The 22,485-nt window shown below is 34.4% G+C and overlaps 1 protein-coding gene across 1 annotated transcript in view; it reads right to left on the bottom strand.

Annotated features, from left to right (window-relative positions):
• PSMD1 (proteasome 26S subunit, non-ATPase 1) overlaps positions 1 to 22,485 on the bottom strand; it is a 101,841-nt gene that overhangs the window by 68,875 nt on the left and 10,481 nt on the right. Inside the window, exons 6-16 of the mRNA XM_039234555.1 lie at positions 22,199 to 22,342; positions 19,261 to 19,487; positions 14,927 to 14,987; positions 13,886 to 14,014; positions 12,314 to 12,402; positions 11,819 to 11,897; positions 11,159 to 11,332; positions 9,182 to 9,293; positions 8,049 to 8,245; positions 6,982 to 7,077; positions 5,871 to 5,935 (exon numbers count right to left, since the gene is read on the bottom strand). Coding sequence (XP_039090486.1) covers positions 5,871 to 5,935; positions 6,982 to 7,077; positions 8,049 to 8,245; positions 9,182 to 9,293; positions 11,159 to 11,332; positions 11,819 to 11,897; positions 12,314 to 12,402; positions 13,886 to 14,014; positions 14,927 to 14,987; positions 19,261 to 19,487; positions 22,199 to 22,342 — 1,373 coding nt within the window. The remainder of the gene's footprint in view (positions 1 to 5,870; positions 5,936 to 6,981; positions 7,078 to 8,048; positions 8,246 to 9,181; positions 9,294 to 11,158; positions 11,333 to 11,818; positions 11,898 to 12,313; positions 12,403 to 13,885; positions 14,015 to 14,926; positions 14,988 to 19,260; positions 19,488 to 22,198; positions 22,343 to 22,485) is intronic.

The following is a 22,485-nucleotide window of genomic DNA, read 5'->3' on the forward strand; positions in this document are numbered from 1 at the left end:
GAATTTGTTTAGTTCCTAATTATATGGAAAGCTGTGCTATGAGTGTCATTTTATTAAACGACAAAATGCATTAACCTCCTCAAAGCCTTAAAAATATAAGGCATAACACAGAACAGTGATAGGAACAGAAGACTGAAAATAAACACATAATAATCACATCTTATTATGGTGGTAAGCTAAGATTGTCATTTATAGTCTGGCTTACCTAGATGCACTCATGATTTTGCTTTGATCAGGAAACTTGTCTTGATGAAAGGGGCAGAGAGGACAGTGGTTGGATATCACACAAAATAACAGGACCTTATAACTGGAGCTCTTTGTTAAATGGCTCATACCAGGAATCTACTCAGCAGAGGTGGGGCTAACTTAGAGAAGGAGGAGGAAGCACATGAAGTCACTCTTGGGTACCCGAACCTCATTTTGTTCCTTAAAGAATATGTGCAAACTGGAGCCATGGGATCTCAATCCAGGGACCTAAACTTTAATGGCCACATCAAACTGTGATCATGGCTGCCCAAGCTCACCCAAAAACTCTGTTGAACTTCTGGCATTTTTTATTCACCCTTTCCTTATTTCATTTTGCATTGCAATATCTGGGAATAAATCCAAACTGTGTCACTAGCTAGCTGACTGAATTTATGAAAAATACTTAATTTCTCAGTTTTCTCATGGACATCTCATATGGTTCTTATAAGAATTAGTACATGTGGGCAGTCTGTACATGCTAACCCGTTCTATTTACTTAAAATTTGATATTTTATTATTAAACTATTCCCATAAATGGTGAACAAATTTAGGCCGAGGGGGTTTACAGTGAAGCCAACCCACATCTTAGCTTTTCCTTTTCATGCTGACCCATTCTTATGTCTCAACCTATTTATTACTGTATTGCTCTCCCTTTCCAGGTGATTAAGTTTAAGAAAATTACTTCAAGAAATGCATTGGCTGTGGAGCTCAGCATACGTGAACCAGATATATATTCTCTACATGGCAGGATTCTTTCCTGAATACAGTGAGAACACAGACCTTATGGGCTCTATGTCATCTGCCAGAAAGAACAGATTACAAATTTAATCCCTAAATCTCAAAGCTTTAGCCACTCTTCCCTACCAGTCTAAAATTCTTAGCAGCATTAAGGGTGGCCCATTTCAGATAGGCAAAATAATCTACATTCCTTAAAAAAAAAAATTGTTATCTCTTGTAGTTCTAGTCTCTAATATGATGGGTTTGACACACAAAAATATTTATATTCTTACAAAGTCACATAAGATTAAGTTTTCTGGTGTCACTTTAAAAGTATCACAAACTGAATCTTAAATGTCTAAAGGCAACCTCTTTGCCTAATTCCTTATTGTTTCAGGAAATCTAAATACTAAAGATGGCACTCACCCTGGCAAAGCTCTACCCCTTGACAAACTAGATTAGATGGACTACCTTCTTACATGCTCTATACTGTCTCCAAACTCGTGTATGTGCTTAAAATAATCACACACCTACAAAGTTAACTGTATTACCCTTAAACTGGTTAGCTTCAATTCCTGGGGGGAAAAAATCTGCTTTATAGTTAGCTGAGAGATCTTTCTCAGGTTAATGAGAAATCGTTCAAGTACTTCCAGGAAATTGTAGAAAATGAAATACAACTGCAATATAAACTATTTCTGAAAAAGTACAACACAGCACAAACTTTTATCAATTTGATACAAAACTGATACTTCCATTTCAAAATACTTTTAAAAAATCTTAATTTTAAAGCAAATTTCAGATGGTTAACCACATCTATGGTAACAAAAAGACTCTATCTACAGTTTTATCTTCAAAGACAAAGAGTAGACTATATGTCTTTAATAAATAATTAAATTTCCAAATTTCCAAATTAAATAATTTGGAAAAAACTTTCATATTTATTGTTAACTATTGGAGGGGGAAAAAGGTTAAAAAAGAGAGAAATAAAGAAGTTATAGCATCAAGAACATACACACAAAGACAATGAGGCAGAAACAGAATACAGACAATATGTGTCAAAATGATAAAAAAAAATGTGTAGATATTGTAAAGATGATTCATGCACTTGATGGTAACTAGTTGAGTGCTGGGGTTCCTTCAAATTCTAAGTATCTATAATGGTGCAACATTTTTATATTCAAGGAAACATTTTTTATGGTCATAAAAAATGTGTGCACCAAGACTCTCCCTTATATCTTATAAGATCCATCCATATCTGAAAGCATATTAATGTATACATTGGAAAATATGCAGTTCTGTATCGTTATAATAATTGTTCTATAATGTTATAATTGTTATAATATAGAGTTATAGCAAAGATGACCAGGGGCCTCTAGGACTGTCTAATTTTAAGAAAAATCTATATCAGATAATTATAGCAACTTGGTTAAAACAGGTATGTGAAGACCAATGCTTCTTTTAATTTTTCTTCACTTTGCTTTCCAATGTCAAGTTAAAATAATTCAGATTATGCTCAGTTCCAACTGAGTTTCAGTCAATGCCAAGCATAGTACTGTACAAAGAGTTGTTATAATAGAATCTGCTTACTAAACAGATAACAATGGGCCTAATAATCACCTATTATACAAAAAATGTACTAGGTTCATTTCAACTTAGCAAGAATGTTTTTCAACTCAATTCTCAATATTTATCATATATACTATAAATAAATAACCCACAAATAGCAGTAGAAAGAAATAGTGAAAGTATTATAACTGTCTGGATTACCTGAGGGTAAAGGAGATAACAACATACATAAGAATTTTTAGTTTCCCACAAAGACAATTTCACCTTAGTGACTGAAGTACAAATAACATGTTTACCCACATGTTTTCAGTATTCATATCCAGTAAGTACATTTGAAAAGATTAGAAAATTAAGAAGAAATAAATTCTTAAAATATCGTTCAAGAAGGTCAAATGTCTGCAGTTAGTTTAAAAGTAAATCTAAAAGGGAAGAAATGATAAAATGGAGCACATTCTAAGAAAATAATTGATGATGTACCAGAAGACACTTAGGAGACAGGACAGAAACTTTCCAAATATTAAAGGTAACAAGGAAATTTGAGAATACAAATGTTCTGTGAGAGTTGCTCAGAAAAATAGTACTCTGATAGAAAGGCATGATGTAGAAAGCACTGGTCTCTAATAAGAACTGTTTTTGAATTTCAGGTCTACCATTTAGCTTTATGACAACGGGAAATTTTATTTAACTACTTTAGAATTCAATTTTCTTCTCTTTAAAAAAATATTTCTAAGTTTCTTTCACCTTTAAAAATTCTCCCTCCAGGGAAATGGCACTAATACAAAATTTAGAGAACTTCGTTTCAACTGCAATTTCTTAGACAAGTTCATTACATTTAATTTTTTTCATCTATAAAGTAACTTTTAGACAAAATCATCTCTAGTCTTTTCTAGTTTCTTCTACTTATAAAGAATCCTACCATGAAAATAAAACTCAATGATCCCTAAGAAATAACAAGCACGGAGAACCACTCATTAGCTGGATCTGACTGTCGTAGGTAATTGAGATCTTAGCAAAGCCTAAAAGCAGCTCATGAGAGACATCTGCTGTTGAAACTGGGAATTTAGCATGAGTGTGAACTACAGGAAATGCAAAGGCAGAAATGAATTTTGTTAATTAGAAAACAAAGTGCTGTCAAGTTAAAGAGGGAAGAGAAACAGTTTTCATGAAGCTCAACTTCCTATGTACCAGAATATACATCCTAGGCCACTGAATTTGACAATATGAAATGGAAAATCACCAGTAAAAATTAACAGCTGACAACAAAGAAACAAAACAGAGACCATCATGAGTAGGATGGTTTACATAAACCAATAGTTATTAAAGGTACTCCAAGAAAAATATACTTTCCAAATCAAAATTACCTAGTTCTCTGATAAGAATTAAAACAAAAACAAAGAACCTCTCTGGATGGCAATAATTACCCACCTCTCAACCCCACACTGCATCTAAATTCTAGACCAAACCAGTGAAAGTTCAGGGTCCTAACTTAGAATACACCAAAGATGACATGGAGAAAAGAGAACTATTTGACTTCTATTTTGCTTCCATTTTTTTCTCAGGAGAATGATTTTTAGACCAGAAAGATAAAAAGTAATGTAAAGATTGATCGAAATGTAGACTTGGTGAAAAGACTAATAACTGCCTTAAATGAATTCAACTCTCTAAGCTAAAGGAATCACTTCCCTGAAACAGAACTTTGTGGTTGTAATTATGTAACCACTGCTGACAAATCTGAGAAAAAAAAGAAAATGCAAAGATACAAAAAGACTGTAAGTGGCTAAATATTCTGATGTTCAAAAAAAGGAGAAGAGAGATAGGAATCAAGAAATTAACTGTGTAGTCTACTGCAGATCTTTTAAAAAATGTAGAATAGCTTAATGCACATGGGCTTTGTCATATCTCAGAAAAACAATGAATACCAGACACATTTATGGATTTACTAAAAGCAATGATAACCAACTAATCACATATCCAACTTTGGAGGTGTCAGACTAGATCTGTGTAAATACTGTTTTTGCTTTCAAGAAGGCTCTCTAGTGTCTTTGTGAACAAGTTGAGCAAATGAGGGTTTGAGGACACCACAATGAAGGAGGTTAGTATGTGCTGAACAACCTTATTTAACAAAACTGGCATAAGGAGAAACCTATTAGCTTATCATATGGGTCTGTATTTTGCTGTTTTACTCAACATTTTTATCCACAATAATAATAAAATAATCCAGCCTTTCTGGATAACTTTCTGATAAATGGAATAAGTTCCTACCAGGACGTTATAAAGAAGACCCTATAACCAGTTCACAGTGGACATTCAATATTTGTAGACTTATATTACAACCTTTACAACAAAGGTTCACTCTCAAGGATTTAGGGTAGAAAATCTACTCCAGATTTAAACAGACATGAATGAGATTCATCTAATTGACTCATTTAACATAATCTTGGGAAATTACTGTGTAATTTCATCCCAAGTTGGTATAAGCAGTGTGTACGAATAGAGCTAAATGAAGCACTTTTAATTTGCCTTTGTTGAATTTTACTATAAAGCATTTTAGCTAAAAGAAACAATGGTATGAGACTGGAGTTAGGAAGAACTACTGCAAGAAGTACTACTGCAACTACCACCGTTACAGTTACCACCTCTATCACACACTTAAACAACACGCAGTAGTGCCAGACACTGTTCGAAGGGCTTTAGATATTAACTTAGTTATTCATCTAAAAACACGTTTCTTAAATAGGCACTATTATTGTACCCACTTTACAGATGAGAAATCGGAGATTCAAAAAGGCTAAGTAACAAGCCCAAAGTCACTCAGCTTGTAAGTGGCAGGGCCATGATTCAATCCTGGCAGACTGGTTTCAGAGTAGGTCCTTTTAATCACAACTATACTAAGCCAAGGGCATCTCAAAATCTCAAGTCCAAAATAGTTTTCTTAAACCTGCAAATTTTTCAACCTTCTTTAAACAAAGACTATTACCATTTATTCTAATTAAAGAGCTTCAAGAACTCTACAAATCCGTGTAAGAGATAGCATCCCTTGAATTACCAATGTTCATGGAAAGAGGAGTACTAAACGTGTTATTTGGATTTAAAAAAACTAAGCAAATACACTGTTATAAAAAATATATATAAAAGTATAAAGTCATTTTACTATTTCTCAAATAGGTTCTTGGACTCTCAAGACACACTTGCTTCTTTTTCAGATGAACAGTACTAATCTTATTATTAAGTAGTCTTCACTATGAACCTAGGTATATTTCTCAGACATTTAGTTTCTGTTTAGTTACTATTAAAAAAAAAAAAAAAGACTATAAAGAGAACCAGAAATTAGAAATTATTACCTGAATAGAATGAACCCAAGTGATTCTACTGCTGCCCTCCTGACATCATCATTAACATCACTTACCTAGGAAAAATGTTAAAGGATGATTACATTATACCATGCATTCCATTACTAGATATAAGCTGATATGAGGCTCACATCATTCCAATGTAAATTAGACCTCATTAATTTATTACTCTTTAATTAGAGTGTCCTCCCTCACTTAAGAAAAACTCATCTGATAAACTTTTCATTTCAGGGCTTTTCAGCTTGGTGAAGTTTAGGATTCAGGGCTACTTCTAAAGATTATTTCAGCCACACTATATAGCTTTTGTGGGCTACACTGATAATTTAAACATTCCTTCAAAGTTCTTTTCAAAGAAGTATGTACTAAATTCAAGCAAAATACAAACACTTACAATTTACAACATACCACTGATGCACTGACAAACAATAAATTAATAATAAATATTGTGGGATGTATTTTTGGGAAGAAGATAATAATAGTTCTAAACCCTTTCTGCATGGGAAGATGACCTCAGGTTTACCTTCTCCTGGCACCAAGATGGTAGAAACCTACTAAATTAAAACATATGTACAATGTCCTCTGTATTACCAGGCAACATTATTGTTCATAAACTCCCTCTGGATTCGGAAGACTATGAGTGGGAAAAGCCTACTGGAAAACAAAGGCACTGGCTTTCCTGTATAATGTATCTCTTGTAATAGACCATGTCACTTAGGGCTACCTGGAAGCTAACTTCACAAGCTGTAAAAAGAAGTGATTTTTACTGTTCATTACATATCCCTATCCTAGGGTGGCTGCACACACTCACATGGTCTGTCCCTTATAAATGAGGATGCCCGTTGGGAGTACGTTTTCAGAAGTTGCCCCTGAATGATTTTAAGGACTTCTATTCATACTGACATACCTGATATCCCGTCCTATATCCTTCTGAAAAGCTAAGTGAATGTGGTGCTTAGGTTACAGCTGTGTGTGTCCAGCGAATGAGAATCTGAACCTGAAATCACTGATGGTGGTCATGTAGTATGGGGGTTGCAATAATCTACACATTTAGTGCCCATCTGCAAACTTTCCCTTCCCCCTGAATCCGAGAAAGACTACTCACAGCAACATGTAGCAGGCGTCGGATAGCTTTGTTGTTACCTGAGCCACAATAAGCCATGGCTACAGTGTACATTCCAGATCTTCGAAGAATTGGGTCCTAAGAAGAATAATGTACATCAACAGACAAGTTAGCATTTCAAACAGTAACTTCTACAGTCTAACTGGCATCCACCAGGACTGTTAGTTTTAGTTAGGAAATGATAAACTTAAGGAGAACTATTTTGTGGTTGGCAATTTTCTAAATGAATGTGGAAATTAAAGACTTTAATACAGGAGGAATTAACTTCTAATTCCCAACATTCTGTGTAACATGCCTGTGCTGCCTCACACTTACTAGGAAGTATAAATTCAAGTCCTATACCAACACTCACTACCCTCTGACACTCAACTTCCATCATTAAACAAATAACAAAGAAGTTCACTTCTAATTCTACCTTCTAACTTGCTTTTACCTTACTTAATTCTTGGGCACTGATGAGCACTGAAAGGAAATGATATGGTCTCAGAGCTGAGCAAAATAATTAGTAGCTTTATCATTTAATACAGTAGTAGTTCTTTTTAACAGACTATAGAGGACAGTATTATTTACCACTGAGTACCCACCACATACAATTCCACTGTCAAAATAAAACAATACAAAAAGGAATTTTAAAAAGTTACCAAAATAAATAAGCATGGGGATTGGCACTGGATTTTGATGGAAAAAACAATAAAATTTATATCTCATTAAATGCTTAAATGATTCTAAAAATACTATTTCTAAAATAAATCCAACTTGTAAATTTCTAAATACCTTTTCTGGACCTGCTTATCTGAAAATTACTGATCTGAAATTTTGATTAAATTTAAAATCCTCAAATTAGTCCTATTCATGCCTTCTAATCAGTGTTTTTCTTTCCTACATTCTATTACACTTTATATAGCCAGCAAGAAGTTTCATCAAAAAGTGTAGTTAGGCGTTCTAACATGAACAGAGATAATTTCCAGTAAAAGTTTTTCTGTAAATGAAGGTGACAACTAGGGCATGAGGGAGTACAGGCAGAAAAGGATAAACAAGCATCATCTTACCTTATCACGGCAGAGAGATTCAATGAGAGCATCAGCCTCCTCCATCCTCCCGTACATCACTAATGCAATGCCAACTGCAAGGCCACGCAGAATCTTCTCATGTTGAGTTTCCTGTGCATAGCCAACCATGTCCTCAATAGCCTGGGCATTTTTAGAGCCCAACATAACCAAACCTAGGGCCAGGCCAGCTGCTTCCCCTAGTGAGTAAAAAATGAAACATTAAAAAATACAGGGTGCCTGGGTGGCTCAATTGGTTGAACATCTGACTTCAGCTTGGGTCAAGGTCTCATGGTTTGTGAGTTCAAGCCCTGCATTAGGCTGTCAGCACAGAGGCCACTTCAGATCCTCTGTCCCCTTCTCTCTCTGCCCCTCCCCAACTCGTGCTCTCTCTCTCAAAAATAAATGTTAAAAAAAAAAACATTAAAAAACAAAATTACGTATGTAAACTCAATAAAATATACCATATTGGAAGTGGCACTTATCAACTACCAAAACATCCGTTAGTTTCTGGAAACATTTTTTCAAGACAGCTGATAAAAAGTACATCCATATATTTATACCTATTTTTCTCTCAAATAATGACAGTATGCACCATCAAATCCAATAGTGACTTCAAAAAAGATACAATGATGTTATTCTGTTATCACCAAGCAGTACAGATAGCTCTGTGATACAAGTAGATCACTCTAATAAATTTCTGTTTGCGAAAGTCAATTATACACATACACACAAGATATATCATTTTTAAAAGCTTACAGATCACAAAATTTTTGTGAGTTTGACAAATGGGGCAAAATCCACTCCCTCTACAAGTAATCTGTCAGATTTTTAAGAGGCTACAAAATAGAAGTAGAGGGGCACCTGAGTGGCTCAGCTGGTTAAATGCCAGACCCTTGATTTCACCTCAGGTCATGACCTCACAGTTCACGAGATTAAATCCCATGTCAGGTTCCGTGCTGCCAGTGCAGGTTTTTTCTCTTTTTTCTTTCTCTGCTTCTCCCCCACCCAACCCCAGCTCACAATCTCTCAAAATAAATACTTAAAAAAAAATATATATATATATATATGTAGAAAACAAATTTAGTCATGTTAATTAATCCTAAAATGAGTTGTCTTTGCAAAGAATCACTTACCTGTCACAGCATCATCCTGATAAAGGTTTGTTTTTAGCAAGTCATATACATCCTGGCGTGCAGTCCCCATGGCAGCCAAACCCAGGCCCAGACTGCCTCCATGTCGAACGATCTAGGGAAAAAGCATGGGCTCCACTGATTTGGGATACTGTACTTAGAAATCAAAGCTTTTATTCTAATTTAAAAATGTACTGTGATATCAAACATGCAGAGCAGTTGACCTAGTGAGAATGATCAAAGGATTTGAGAATCAGATGGCCAGTGGTAAGTAACCTCAGCAATTTCAGTTTCAGAAGAATGGTGCTTGCTGATGCAAAATAATAGTAAGTTGAGAAGTGAATGAAAGATAAGTGGAGAGAGAGGGTATAGTTTTTTTTCAGTAAGTTTACACAAGGGGAGAAATATGATAACTAAAAGGGAGAAGCAAGTGTCGAGGAAAGATTCTTTTAGGATCGGTGAGACTTGAATATGCTTATTGACTAAGGGGAAGGAGGCTGAAAAGAGGAGGTAAAAGGTATCTCATGGAATATGGACATGAAGAAGTAGGAAAAACAGGGTCAAGGGCAAAAGTTGGTCTTGAAAATTTCAAGAGGGACATTTTAGTGGTTATCTGTCATATTTGAGTGCACAGTCTCCTTTTACAGGAGACAGCACCCCAATCTTGCTTGGGAAATACTCCTCTCCCATTGGTTAGTTTTGGTGGAATTGCCAATTAATAGGTGCCCACTTTCTCCTACCCAAAAGTATGGGACTGTGAGACCCAAAACAGGGCAAATGAATCCTCTTTCTCTGAAACTGCAATCTTTCTTAAGTGAAATGACCCAAGGACAAAAAACATTTCAAGTTCATTCATCCTGACAGCAGGACCCTAGAGAAACGATACCATTAGTTCCTGTTAGCTAGAGCTCTAGAATCGCCCTGGCTCTTAACCGTTCCAAGAATTGGTTCATCAGCTTTTCCTTTAATCATATAAACTACTTCCAAAAAACATCTTGTTTTAAGTCAATTAGTGGAGGTTTCTATTGCTGGTAACCAAAGAGATTTGTCTAATTAGAAAATTTTTACCTGAGACCAAAGAAAATGAGACAAAGCCATGAATAAATGTACGTAAAATTTGTGGACGAGGGGCTTATTAGTGGAAACATACCATCCTATTGGCCTCCGTCTTTTCACTGAAAGAGGAGGACAAAGTTGTCCGGCTTACTTTGCTACTCTCCTAGTAACTTTCTATAACAGAGTCTACTCTAACATAAAAGTAAAGTCTAAAATCCTATTTCAAGGTTCTGTAAAATAAGAACAAGCTGCTTAGTTAAGTTTTTCCAAAAGAATACGTTTAAAAAATTATAAAACACCAGGGGCACCTGGGTGGCTTAGTCGGTTAAGCGTCCGACTTTCGCTTAGGTCATGATCTCGCGGTTCGTGGGTTCGAGCCCCACGTCGGGCTCTGTGCTGACTGCCAGCTCAGAGCCTGGAGCCTGTTTCAGTCTGTGACTCCCTCTCTCTATGACCCTCCCCTGCTCACGCTGTCTCTCTCTCTCCTAGAAATAAATAAAACATTAAAAAAAAATTTTTTTTTTTAAATTATAAAACACCAAATGACCAAGAATTCTGATTCCTGATAAAGTTACTTCTTTGGGATTTAGTTTCCTATAAAATAACAAGGTTAAACTAAATGATCACTGAAGTCTCTTAGAGTTCTAACATTCCAAAACTCTTAAGTGTGGAAATACAACATATATTTCACAAACATATGGTACTTTATTTTGCTTGTCACACACAAATTTTAAAGGATCGAGAAGCACAATTTTAGTTTATAGAACAGGAAGGAAAATTACCTTAAAAAATAATTCTATAAGAATAGTTCCATTTTAGGGATCTCAAAATCCTGTAAAATTTCTATTCGCTAAAATAATTTGGCAAATGTAATATTTTCCTAGACTCTTAAGTGACAAATCAGTTTTCCATTCTAGTACTTACATCATTGCTGGCATTCTTAAGCTGGTTAAGCAAATAGTCAATTATATCACCACCATGATTGGCATGAATAAGACCTAATGCATAGAGACCTCCACCTTCCTGATACGCTGATCCTGGAGAGGTATCCTTGGGAAGATATGTTGCCATTAACTGTAATGCTTCCTTCTCATGACCCTGTAAATTTGAGCCACAATAAAGGTGTCAGTAAGAGAAAAGTGAAAGAAAACAGATGTAATATTTTCTAAAATTATTTTCTTTTCTCCAGAATGGTCACTTTCTAAAAGAGGACGAAGTGGGCTCACTCCATTACGTTATAACTCAAATGAGGATAATCTTTAAGAGATCAAATCACATCCTTGTTAGAAATAAATGCTTCAAATTTCTTCCCTTGTTTTATAACATTTCCCCAAATTAATTTCAGACTACGCAAATAACTTATTTCAGTTCATCCTTTGAGAAATGGCCTAGTCTTCATAAGGAAAGGATGTCCACCTTTTATTGAAAACAAACACATACATATGTATTTTCATTTATTTACTTTACTCTTTCCTGTAAGAGGATTGATCTAATTTAACAAAATGTACTTATGAATGATTGAAATACAATAAACTTTTAACTCCAGAAAAATTGCATCTGTTCACACTGATTATTGTATATTACCTTATGAATTACACCCAAACTGGCTGTAGCCGTAAATTTTGCCCAGTTAGTGGCTCTGGCCAACCATTCCAAGTTATCTCTGCAAGAAAATTCAGCAGTACTATTGAAATGAATTCCATAAAGCTTTTTATAATACTAAAGTCAAAGCATTCAAATTTTCCCTTCAACTATTACAAATCATTTTACTTTACGGAGCTCAAGTTACTATGGATTCTATTTTATCTCCTAAGTTCTTAGTATTCTGAAGACTTTAAAAAATGCATGATACGTAATTTCACTATGAACAAAAGCAGAATTATATTAATCTTATTTCATGAAAAAGCCTATATTCAAGCCAACTAATAAAGGGAATTAATTTTACCTTAAGCGGGCACATGCAATACAAAATGCATAAAATAGCAAAAACAGGATTTAAAATTGAGGACTGGCAGCCATACAAAGAGTGTCTATTAAAGATGATCTTAAACCAAAGTGGAAACCTTCAAGTATATTTACCTAAGGAACTGGTCACTGGTAGTCCCACAGTGCATAAAAGAGTTTGCTATAACGGTTGCTGTGTGACATACAGAATTCCGTACTGCATCCTATAAAAACAAATAAATTATTACCACTGGCAAACTATTCATACATATGCAAGGTCACATGTAGACACACAATCAGAGGCCCTGCTTTGTGGTGAAAATATTAATAAATTGAACTGAAATTTAAACTATGAACCTTGGATTCTTTTTTATTATTTTTAATGTTTACTTATTTTTGAGAGAGAGAGGGAGAGAATGAGAGAGTGGGGGAGGGACAGAGAGAGCAGGGTACAGAGGATCTAAAGCGGGCTCTGCATTGACAGCAGAGAGCCCAATGTGGGGCTTAAACTCACGAACCGTGAGATCATGACCTGAGTCGAAGTCTGATGCTTAACCAACTGAGCCACCCAGGCACCCTTTGGATATTTTTTAAATAAAGATTAAATAGGTAGTTTATAAACACAAGCAAGTCAGAGTTTTATCTGTAGTCTTAAGATCAATAGATTTTAGGCAGCAGATTTTCTATTTATTGGTTTCTTAATAGTTTAATTTGCCATTTCTTTTCAGCAGCCTGTCTAAGGTCTCCAAGGTGTTAGGGTAGCCTAGAGAACAATGCTGCACCTCTTCTCACTCTGCACCTCTGGCAGTCACCAAAGTGATTTTATTTATAATGAGACTACATTATAAAGGTTAGCTTCAAAAAACTGTCATAAATACAAATTGTGTAATTGTGTCTATCTGCCATTTATAATCATTAAAATTTTGAGAAGTATGATTACATATTTCAGTCAAACAACTGTGTAGTACTGAAATAGTATATAGCTCTAAAAGAATAAATGACTTTGTCAAAGGCTACTGAATAGATAAGACAGGAAAGAAAAATATATAAATTTTTTTCATATTAAAACATTTTCTTGAACCAGATGAATATATTAGCTACTCAAAGATTAAAATTAATCTTAATTGTTAGGATCAATATCTCAACAAACATTACACAGTATCAAAAACCTGTGCACTCAAGGAGTTTGCATGCAGTTCAATGGGAAAAAAGGCACATAAACAAATGATATCAATGCTCTGATTGTGCCATTTGTCCAAGTGCTACACGTACACATTAAAAAGTTAACTAAAAAAATAAAAACAGTTAAGCGTCTGACTTTTGGCTCAGGTCATGAACTCGCAGTTTGTGAGTTCTAGCACCAACTTGGGCTCTGACAACATGAAGCCTACTTGTCTCGTTGTCTCCTCTCTCTGCCCCTCCCCTGCTCACACACTCTCTCAGAAATAAATACACGTTAAAAAAAAAACCAAACGAACAAAACGAACCATTAAACTTTCCAATGAATGTGAACACAAAAATAGGAGGTCAATTTTAATTTCCTTTCTTCTCTCAATATATTCAAGAAATTTCTCCCTTTGTTATTCTTTTTTTTTTTACTTTCTTGATCAGAATAAAATGAAACATTTAGTAAGAAATAAATATACATACCAACATTCAACAAAGAAATAAATACTAGAAAGCCCCCGTTATAGATGAATTTCCTACCTTTGTGTTTTTTAGAATCATGAGATCTGTGTTATTATTTCGTATTAAAAACTGTAGATGTAACTCAATAGCCATTTCACCACTTAAAATTTTAATCATTTTCAAAGTCTGGTCCTTGGGCTCTGGACTCTGCCAAAATAAACAAACAAAAAGAAAAATTCATATATTACTGATATCCACTAAGCCAACTGTGTTTTAATAGCCCTAAACCAGTGAAATTCAGTCCATACACATAAGAAAACTTGTATTTTAATAACAGGATCTAGAAAACTCATGTATCACTTATTTGAAAGAAAGAATAGTTCTTTAATAGCTACCATTGAAATATGATACCAGTTTAATGGAAGAATATAATTCATTCTGAAAAAGTTACAATGTGAAATTATTTTAATGTTAAAAAAAACCTCAAACTGTAAAAGAATAACTGATTACTGATGGTATGCAAGAAAACCTATTTTATATAGAACAACTCATAGTTAAGGTGAGAAACTCTTTACTCCAAACTGGGAAAATCAAAAGCACATTTAACCAACACACATACATGATCTCATGAACTATACCAAGCTATCCAGGTAAAGAACAGTTGACGTTTATATACCTGAGCATCAAAAATCAAAAGTCTTCGTGGAGGAAACATTTACATCCAACAGACCACTGTTCTAATACTTAGCCCATTTCTCCATATACCATGAATATTAAAAATAACAAAGACAACTAAAGTGCTCCCTGTCTGTGATAAGCTGTCATTTGTTAGAGGCCGTACTTTTTTCTCACCCTGTGACAACTAATTCAGAGTTATTCTAGACAGAGTTCAATCTTTTGTAAGGACCTAAGGATTTGCTTTTTTCTAAGTTAAGCACTTTCTAGAGTCAGTCTTTAAAATTTTACTTTTTTTATAGAAGATCTATTTTTATAACTTTAGTAGTAAACTTGATATTAAATCCCCACAAAAGACAGACATATAACACTTTAAAATAACTCAGAATATACTGTGGGAATTATATGTTAAAGGGTAACCTCAACCTCAAAAAACACACTTACCACTTCTGGAGTCTTTCCTACAAGTACACTACCTGGCTTTTCTTCTGTTTCCATTGAATCACTAAAATGAAGAGAATCAACAGTTACTAATCTGATAAATCTTTTCTGAATAGTATGTATGGATGACTTGTTACCAAACTGAAGATCTGAACCATGTTCAAATTAAGTATTTTGCAAGGAAAAAATGTTTAATTACTTAAGAATTTCCCTTAAGAAACAGACAAGATTCTATTAAGATGGAGGCAGCCCAGTGATTTAATTTACTCTAAATAAATTCATAGAAACACACAACACAACTAACTAGGTTAGCACAGACAACAAATACAACAAAACCAGGTGACAAAACACTTGCCAAACTCCTAAAACACAGTCAGGTAGAGATAGACCATCACCAGCTACAACACCAGTTTGAAGTGAAGCAGCAGAGGGCCCCAACAACTTTGAAAACCAATCCGCCAACACTCCCTTCTAGGTTAAAGCAATTTAATGGGGATAAAATGTTGGGTATATAATCCAAATTAACATGGCAGAAACAAAGGAAAAAGAAAGACCAAATAAAAGTGAGAAAGTAGGGGTCCCTGGGTGGCTCTGATGGTTAAGCGTCTGGCTCTTGGTATTGGCTCAGGTTATGACCTCACAGTTTTTGAGTTCAAGCCCCACATCAGGCTCTGCACTGGCAGGGCAGAGCATGCTTGGGATTCTCTGTCTCTCCTTCCTCATGCTGTCTCTGTTTCTCTCTAAATAAATAAACTTAGAAATAAAAAGTGAGAAAGAGAGTTAAGAGATCTCAAGTTGTAAGATACCATTTTGTTTAAAACTCCGTAACACAATAACAGAGGAGGTTTTAGAAAGCAGTGAAATTTGGAAACTTATCCTAAATAAGACCCCTTTTGCAAAAATTCAGGGAAACTAATTTCAGTAAAGACAAGTTGCTGACAAGGATCAAAGTAAAAGCCCATACATTATTAAAAGAAAAAAATTTTTTCAAAAATGTAAAAGACATTAAGAAAATTATACAAGATATAAAAGAATAAAACATACCAGATTTAGAAAACTCAGAAATGAAATTATAAAACTGGGGGAAAATTATAAACGAAGAAAGAAAAATAATAATTTCAGAAAATTAATTCAGAGGAAACATAAGACCAAATAAACACAACACAAATAAAGAAGTTAGTAAGAAAGAAAAAATTTTAATTAACAAGAAATGAAACAAATGCTATTCCCCAAAGATCAGAAATGAAGGATGTTCAGTCTTCTATTTACCCAGTAACATTGGAAATCCTAGCTAATGCAGAAAAACAAGGGGGGGAAAGGCATGAAAGTTATAAAGAAGTAAAATTGTTTCTATTAACAGGATTCCTATGTAGAAAAATCTATAGAAGGATCTATTAAAAAATTTACTAGACTTAATAAGTGATTTAAGCAAGGTTGTGGGATTCAAAATTAATATAAAAAATCAACTGTATTTCTACACATTAGCAACAAACAAGTAGAAATTGAAATTTAGCATACCACTTATAATATCATCAAAAAACATACTTAGGAATGAATTTAAAATGTAAAAAAAAAATCTCTGAATTAAAATCTATAAAATGCTGTTGAGAAAAATGAAAGAAAATCTAAATAAATTAAGAACAAAACTAACTTATACATTATAAAACCCAAAATTATTAGGGTCCCAATTTGTTCCAAACTGAAGATTCAACACAATCCCAACCAGAATCCCCTCAGACTTACAGAAAGGCAAGAGACCTAAAGCAATCTTGGTGGTGAGAAGGAGAGAAGAAGGGAGGTCGTAACTGCAGGTCTTCCACTGACCTGATTTCAAGACTACAAGCTTTAGCAATATATTGTACTAAGGGAGTACAAATGGAAAAGAATAGAGAAATCTATCAACATACCACATGTCAAAAGTTCCAAGGCAATTCAACAGGGATAGTCTTTCAAATACATGTAATGAAATTACTAGACATCCATGTTTTTAAACAAACTCTTTACTCCTACCTGACACCACATACAAACCTAAAACTATATAGTTTCTGAAAGAAAATGTAGCAGAACAGCAGAATATCTTTGTAACTATGAGACAAAGAATTTCTTAGACTGGGATCCCAAAATAGAAAATAAAAACTTCTGGGGTGCTTGGGTGGTTCATTCGGTAAAGGGTCCAACTCTCGATTTCAACTCAGGTCACGATCTCATGATTCATGAGATCGAGTGCCGTATTGATAGCTTTCTTTCTCTCCCTCTCCCCACTTACTTATTTAAATAAACAAATTTTTTTTTATATTAAAAAATTTTTTTAATGTTTATTTTTGAGAGACAGAGTGCGAGCGGAGGAAGAGCAGAGAGAGAGATGGAGACACAGAATCCCAAGCAGGCTCCAGGCTCTGAGCTGTCAGCACAGAGCCCGACGCAGGGCTCAAACTCATGAAATGGGAGATCATGACCTGAACCAAAGTCAGAAACTTAACTGAGTCTCAAATAAACATTTTAAAAAAATAAGTAAAAACTTGTGTTCATCAAAAAATGCCACTAATAAAATGAAAAGATAAGCCAAAAACTGGGAGAAAATATTTAAAACAATATATCTGACAAATTACTTGTATTAAAATTACAACAAAACATCACTTTATACCTTTAGAATGAGTAATATCAAAGAGACTGATAACATCTAATACTGGCAAACCAACAAATGGAATGCTAATACATTGCTATCAGGAGGGTAAAATAGGCAACCATGTTGGAAAATAGTTTGGCAGATTCTTACCAATTTAAACACATACCCTGTGACCCAGCTATTCTAATCCTAGGTATTTACCCAAGAGAAATGAAAACATCCACAAAAAGACTTGTACAGGATCGTTCACAGTAGACTTGTTTTGAAACAACCCAAATGTCCATCAGTATAAGAACGAATAAAGAAACTGTGGTATATTCATACAATGAAATGCTGCTCAATGATAAAAAGGAATCAGTTACTGTTTCACCCAAAAAACACAGATAGATATATAACATGATCAGTGAAAGAAGGAGAAACAAAAGAATACATACAATATGATCCATTTTTATAAAGTTTAAAAACTGGCAAAACTAATCTATTCTGACAAATCAAACCAGTGGTTGCCTCAGGGGCAGGAAGCTGACCTCGAAGGGCACAGGGCAAGTTTCTGGGATGATAATACAGGTGATGGTTATATGGGTGTTTATATTGTCAGAACTCATAGAACTGTATCATTAGGATACGTGTATTTTACAGTATTTAAATTATCATTCAATTAAAAAAAAGAATTGAAGGGGCACCTGGGTGGCTCACTGGTTAGGTGTCTGACTCTTGACTTTGGCTGTCATGATTTCAGCTGGTTTGTCAGATGTAGCCCCGAGTCAGGCTCTGCACTAACAGCACGGAAGCTGCTTGGAATTCTCTCTCCCCCTCGCTCTGCCCCTCCTACACTTGCATATGTACTCTCTTTCCCAAAATAAATAACCATTTTTCTTTAAATTAAAGAAAGAATTGAAGAGAAAAAGATTAAAAAGAAAATGAGAAGATGGGCAAAGAAAATCCAACTTACATATAAAGGGAAGAAAACAAATACTAAAAACTGAAATTCAAGAAAATCTTTCTGAGACAGGACTATTTCTGGTGTTTTTGAGTACTAGTAAAAAGGCCAGTGAAATCCGAGGGCAGTAAATAAGGAAGAAAGCAGCAAGAGATGGGTTGAGGAGTATGAAGAGGAAAGATTATGTATAACCTTGAAGGTCATGTTCAAGACCTAGAATTTTATATGAAATGTGTTTGTAAAGTACTGGAGATTGAAATTGTGACATTTAGGTTTCAGAAAAAAAACCTCTCACTGCTGTGTGAACTTTAAGAGGAAAAAAGGAGGCATAAGAAAGACATTTAAAGTTAAACATTTTAAATAAGTGGTCTAAATGCATAAGAAAATATAGAGAAAATAAAATTAAAATCTAATACTGGATCAGCCTAAGATAAATGTATATTTAGTTTTAATAAAAGCACAAAAAGCTGGAAATGTTTCCTACTTTCCAAATACCTAAAATCTAGCCCACCTAACCTGAGATTTCTAGTTTACTTGGTTAGACAGCACACATGCAATTAGCCCTCCCTGTCGATCACTTCCATTTCTTTCCAGAAGAGTCCCTATTTTTGGAGTGCAAAACAGAGCAATAGCCTTAATAAGACTTTACAATCTATGAAAGCTAATTCTGAAAATAATTCTTAGAATACACAGTCGATGAATATTCCACCTATTCTCAAAGTGACATAAAGGTTGCTGAATTAGTTCTGACGCAGAAGGAGATACTTATACCTGTCTTTCTCTGATCCTGGGACAGTACCCGTATTGGTGGATCCAGGCACAGAAGCAATAGGGGTGCCAACAGTTCGAAGATTCTGGATCACAGATGACAAAAACTGCTGGCTAGCACTTTCATACAAATCAAAACAAATCTGATAAGCCATCAGGAGGTTGTCTTCCTTGACCAGTTTTTCTAAGATATCACTCACGGCCTGAGGATCATCTAAGAAAATTAAGCACTGAAATGCAGATAAAGAACAATTACATAATAATTGAAAACTGCATCTACAAGATACTTAGAGACAGTTAATAGTAAGATAGGAAATCTGAAAATATAAGCACAGGCAAACTGAAGCAGATAAATTGTTCCAGCACTCCATTTCTCTTTTTTAAAAAAAAAATTAATTCTTAGTTTTAATTCCAGTGTTAGCACTCTGTTTCTGATGCTGGCACAAGACAAAGTTTTCCTGAAAATGGCATCTGCCTTCCATAAGAAAACCCATACATATCATACTCACAGCTCCTAACATTGTGCCTGGCAATTAGCAGTGCTCAATGACTAATAGGTAAATGAATCGTGGATTCTTCAAATCTTATCTGTATTTTATCATCAAGTGCTCCTTAATTTGAATTTTCTGCTTAACCATAAATTGTAGGATTCGTTCATTCATTTAACATGCGTTGTATAGTGCTGGGTCAGAACAAGAGGCACTGAAATGACCATTTTGAAGTATTTCTCTTATCACTCTTACAATCTGTCATATGTTTTAACAAAATTATCTAATAAATTTAGGAATTTTTAAGAATTCAATTAAAATTTTTTTGTTCCCTTAAAGTAGCAAATAACTTAACTTCAAAATGGATACATTAACCAAGTTATTACAAATTAAGATTGGAAATAATAGAGGAGTGCCTGCGTGGCTCAGCCGGTTAAGCATCCGACTCTAGAGCTCAGCCCAGGTCTTGATCTAAAAGTCCTGAGTTCAAGCCCCATGTTGGGCTCCACACTGGGTATAGAGCCTACTTTATAAAAAAAAAAAAAAAAAAAAAAAAAGAATAGGAAATAATGGGGCGCCTGGGTGGCTCAGTCAGCTAAGCATCTGACTTCGGCTCAGGTCATGATCTCATGGTTCTTGAGTTCAGGCCCCACGTTGGGCTCTGCGCTGACAGCTTGGAGCCTGGAGCCTGCTTTGGAGTCTATGTCTCCCTCTCTCTTTGCTCCTCCCCAGCTCACGCTGTCTCTATCTTTCAAAAATAAACATTTAAAAAAATGTATAAGGAATAGGAAATAATGGATACAAAATAAATGACTAATAATAGGGGAATGGTTAAGTAAGGCAAAGTATATCCACTAAATGACTACTGCACATTCGAGAAAGTTGGAACAAGAGTTTGTGAAGACTTAAATATGAAAAAATGTTAAAATTGAAGGATATATGTAATTGATACTGTTTGCCTCCAGAGAAAGGAACTTAGGAGCCAGGAAAGGAGTGGGAAACTTTTCCCTGTATACCCGTTAGTTGTTTTTAAATCTTGGGTCACATGAATGTATTATTACATTCATGTTCAAAAAAATATTTTAGAAATATAAAATAAAATTTTAAAAAGCTTTGAAGGGACAAGGAATAAAACAGCTAAAAATAAAGAAAATTGCCTCCAAGGAGTAAAACTGAAATACACAGGTGAACAGAAGACTATTGTTTTTCATGTAAGTTTTAAAACACAATTATTTAAAAAACAAAACCAAACAAAACCTATTAAAAACTACTTAGAAGCAAACAAAACTTCAAAAACCTATATAGAGGAAACGGAAAGTAAATACACTAAATATTGCCATTGGGTGACATAAATGATTTTTCTTCCAGCCTTTTGTTTCAAACTTGCTTCAAAAAGCATTTTAAAAAAGGAAGCATTACTCTAAACTTAAAAAACTATATAGATGATGAAAATATATGAGAACACATTATAGTGAAAAAGTAACAAAATCTGTGATAAAATGCTATGCTCTAAGTAGAATACAAAAATTTATAAAGTATGATTGTTAAAAAGCAAACTCACATGCTTAGCCATTAAAAAGACATGTGCTAATGAGTGAAAGAAAAACTTCTATGCATGATCTTTGAGAAAAGGCCCAAGGAAAGGGAAAGAAAGATACACTTTACATTTTCTGAATTTTTAAAAAATGTGCAAGCAAATTCATACATGAAGGGGCACCTGGCTGGCTCAATCAGGGAAGTGTGTAGCTTTTATTCTAGGGATTACAAGTTTGAGCCCACATGGGGTGTATGGATTATTTAAAAATAAAGTCCTTAAAAAAAATTTTCATACATGAAAAGAGGTAAAATATACCTGAATGTGTTGGTTATGTTTGGGTAATAAAATCAGAGATCATGTACTTGAAATTCTTTTTAAAATTACACAACATAGGTACTGTTTTCATCTTTTCTTTTACCTTTTATTTTTTTAACCTAATTTTCAAAATTTCCTTAAACGTTTGGAATACTTTCAAAATGAAAAAGAATACAGGGGTGCCTGGGTGGCTCAGTCGGTTAGACAGCCAACTCTTGACTTCAGCTCATGTCATGTTCTCACGACTCTGTGCTATCTACACACAGTCTGCTTAGGATTCTCTTTCCCCCTCTTTCTGTCCCTCCCCCGCCCGCACATGCAAGTACTGTTTCTCAAAATAAATAAACATTAAAAGAAAAGAATACATAAAATGCAATGTAACAAAAATTTTTAGTTTTTTAAGATGCAGTTTCTTATCAGTAAAAAGGATTATAAGCTTATCTTCACAGCGCTATTGTGAAAATCAGCTGAGATACATTTATGAAACCGTTATAGTGACATAAAGTAATACAATGTAGCAAGACCGAGACCAACAATGCAGCATAAAGTAGTGTGACTGCAAGGTAAGATAACATTATACAATGTAATGTAATGTAAGTACCTGACAAACATTGATGAAATCTGGTTTCTCCAAGTTCATGTAGATTTTCACTAGAACTCTTAGTACCTTATTCCGAAACTGTTTATTCTGCATTAAAGACATGCAGAGCTTGAGGCTATAGGCTAGCATTCCTGGGACATCATTCTGAAAAAGATAATTTATAGATATATCATTACTTGGTTACTGAAGCATTATGTTTATTTAGAAATCAAATTATTTTAATCTACGTTCTTTAGTTATTTTAAGCAGCCAAGGATTTATTTGCTACTTAAACAACAAAATTTAAA

The sequence above is a fragment of the Hyaena hyaena genome, unplaced genomic scaffold (genome assembly GCF_003009895.1).
Source record: "Hyaena hyaena isolate Hyena2069 unplaced genomic scaffold, ASM300989v1 scaffold_86, whole genome shotgun sequence".
Lineage (NCBI taxonomy): Eukaryota > Metazoa > Chordata > Mammalia > Carnivora > Hyaenidae > Hyaena > Hyaena hyaena.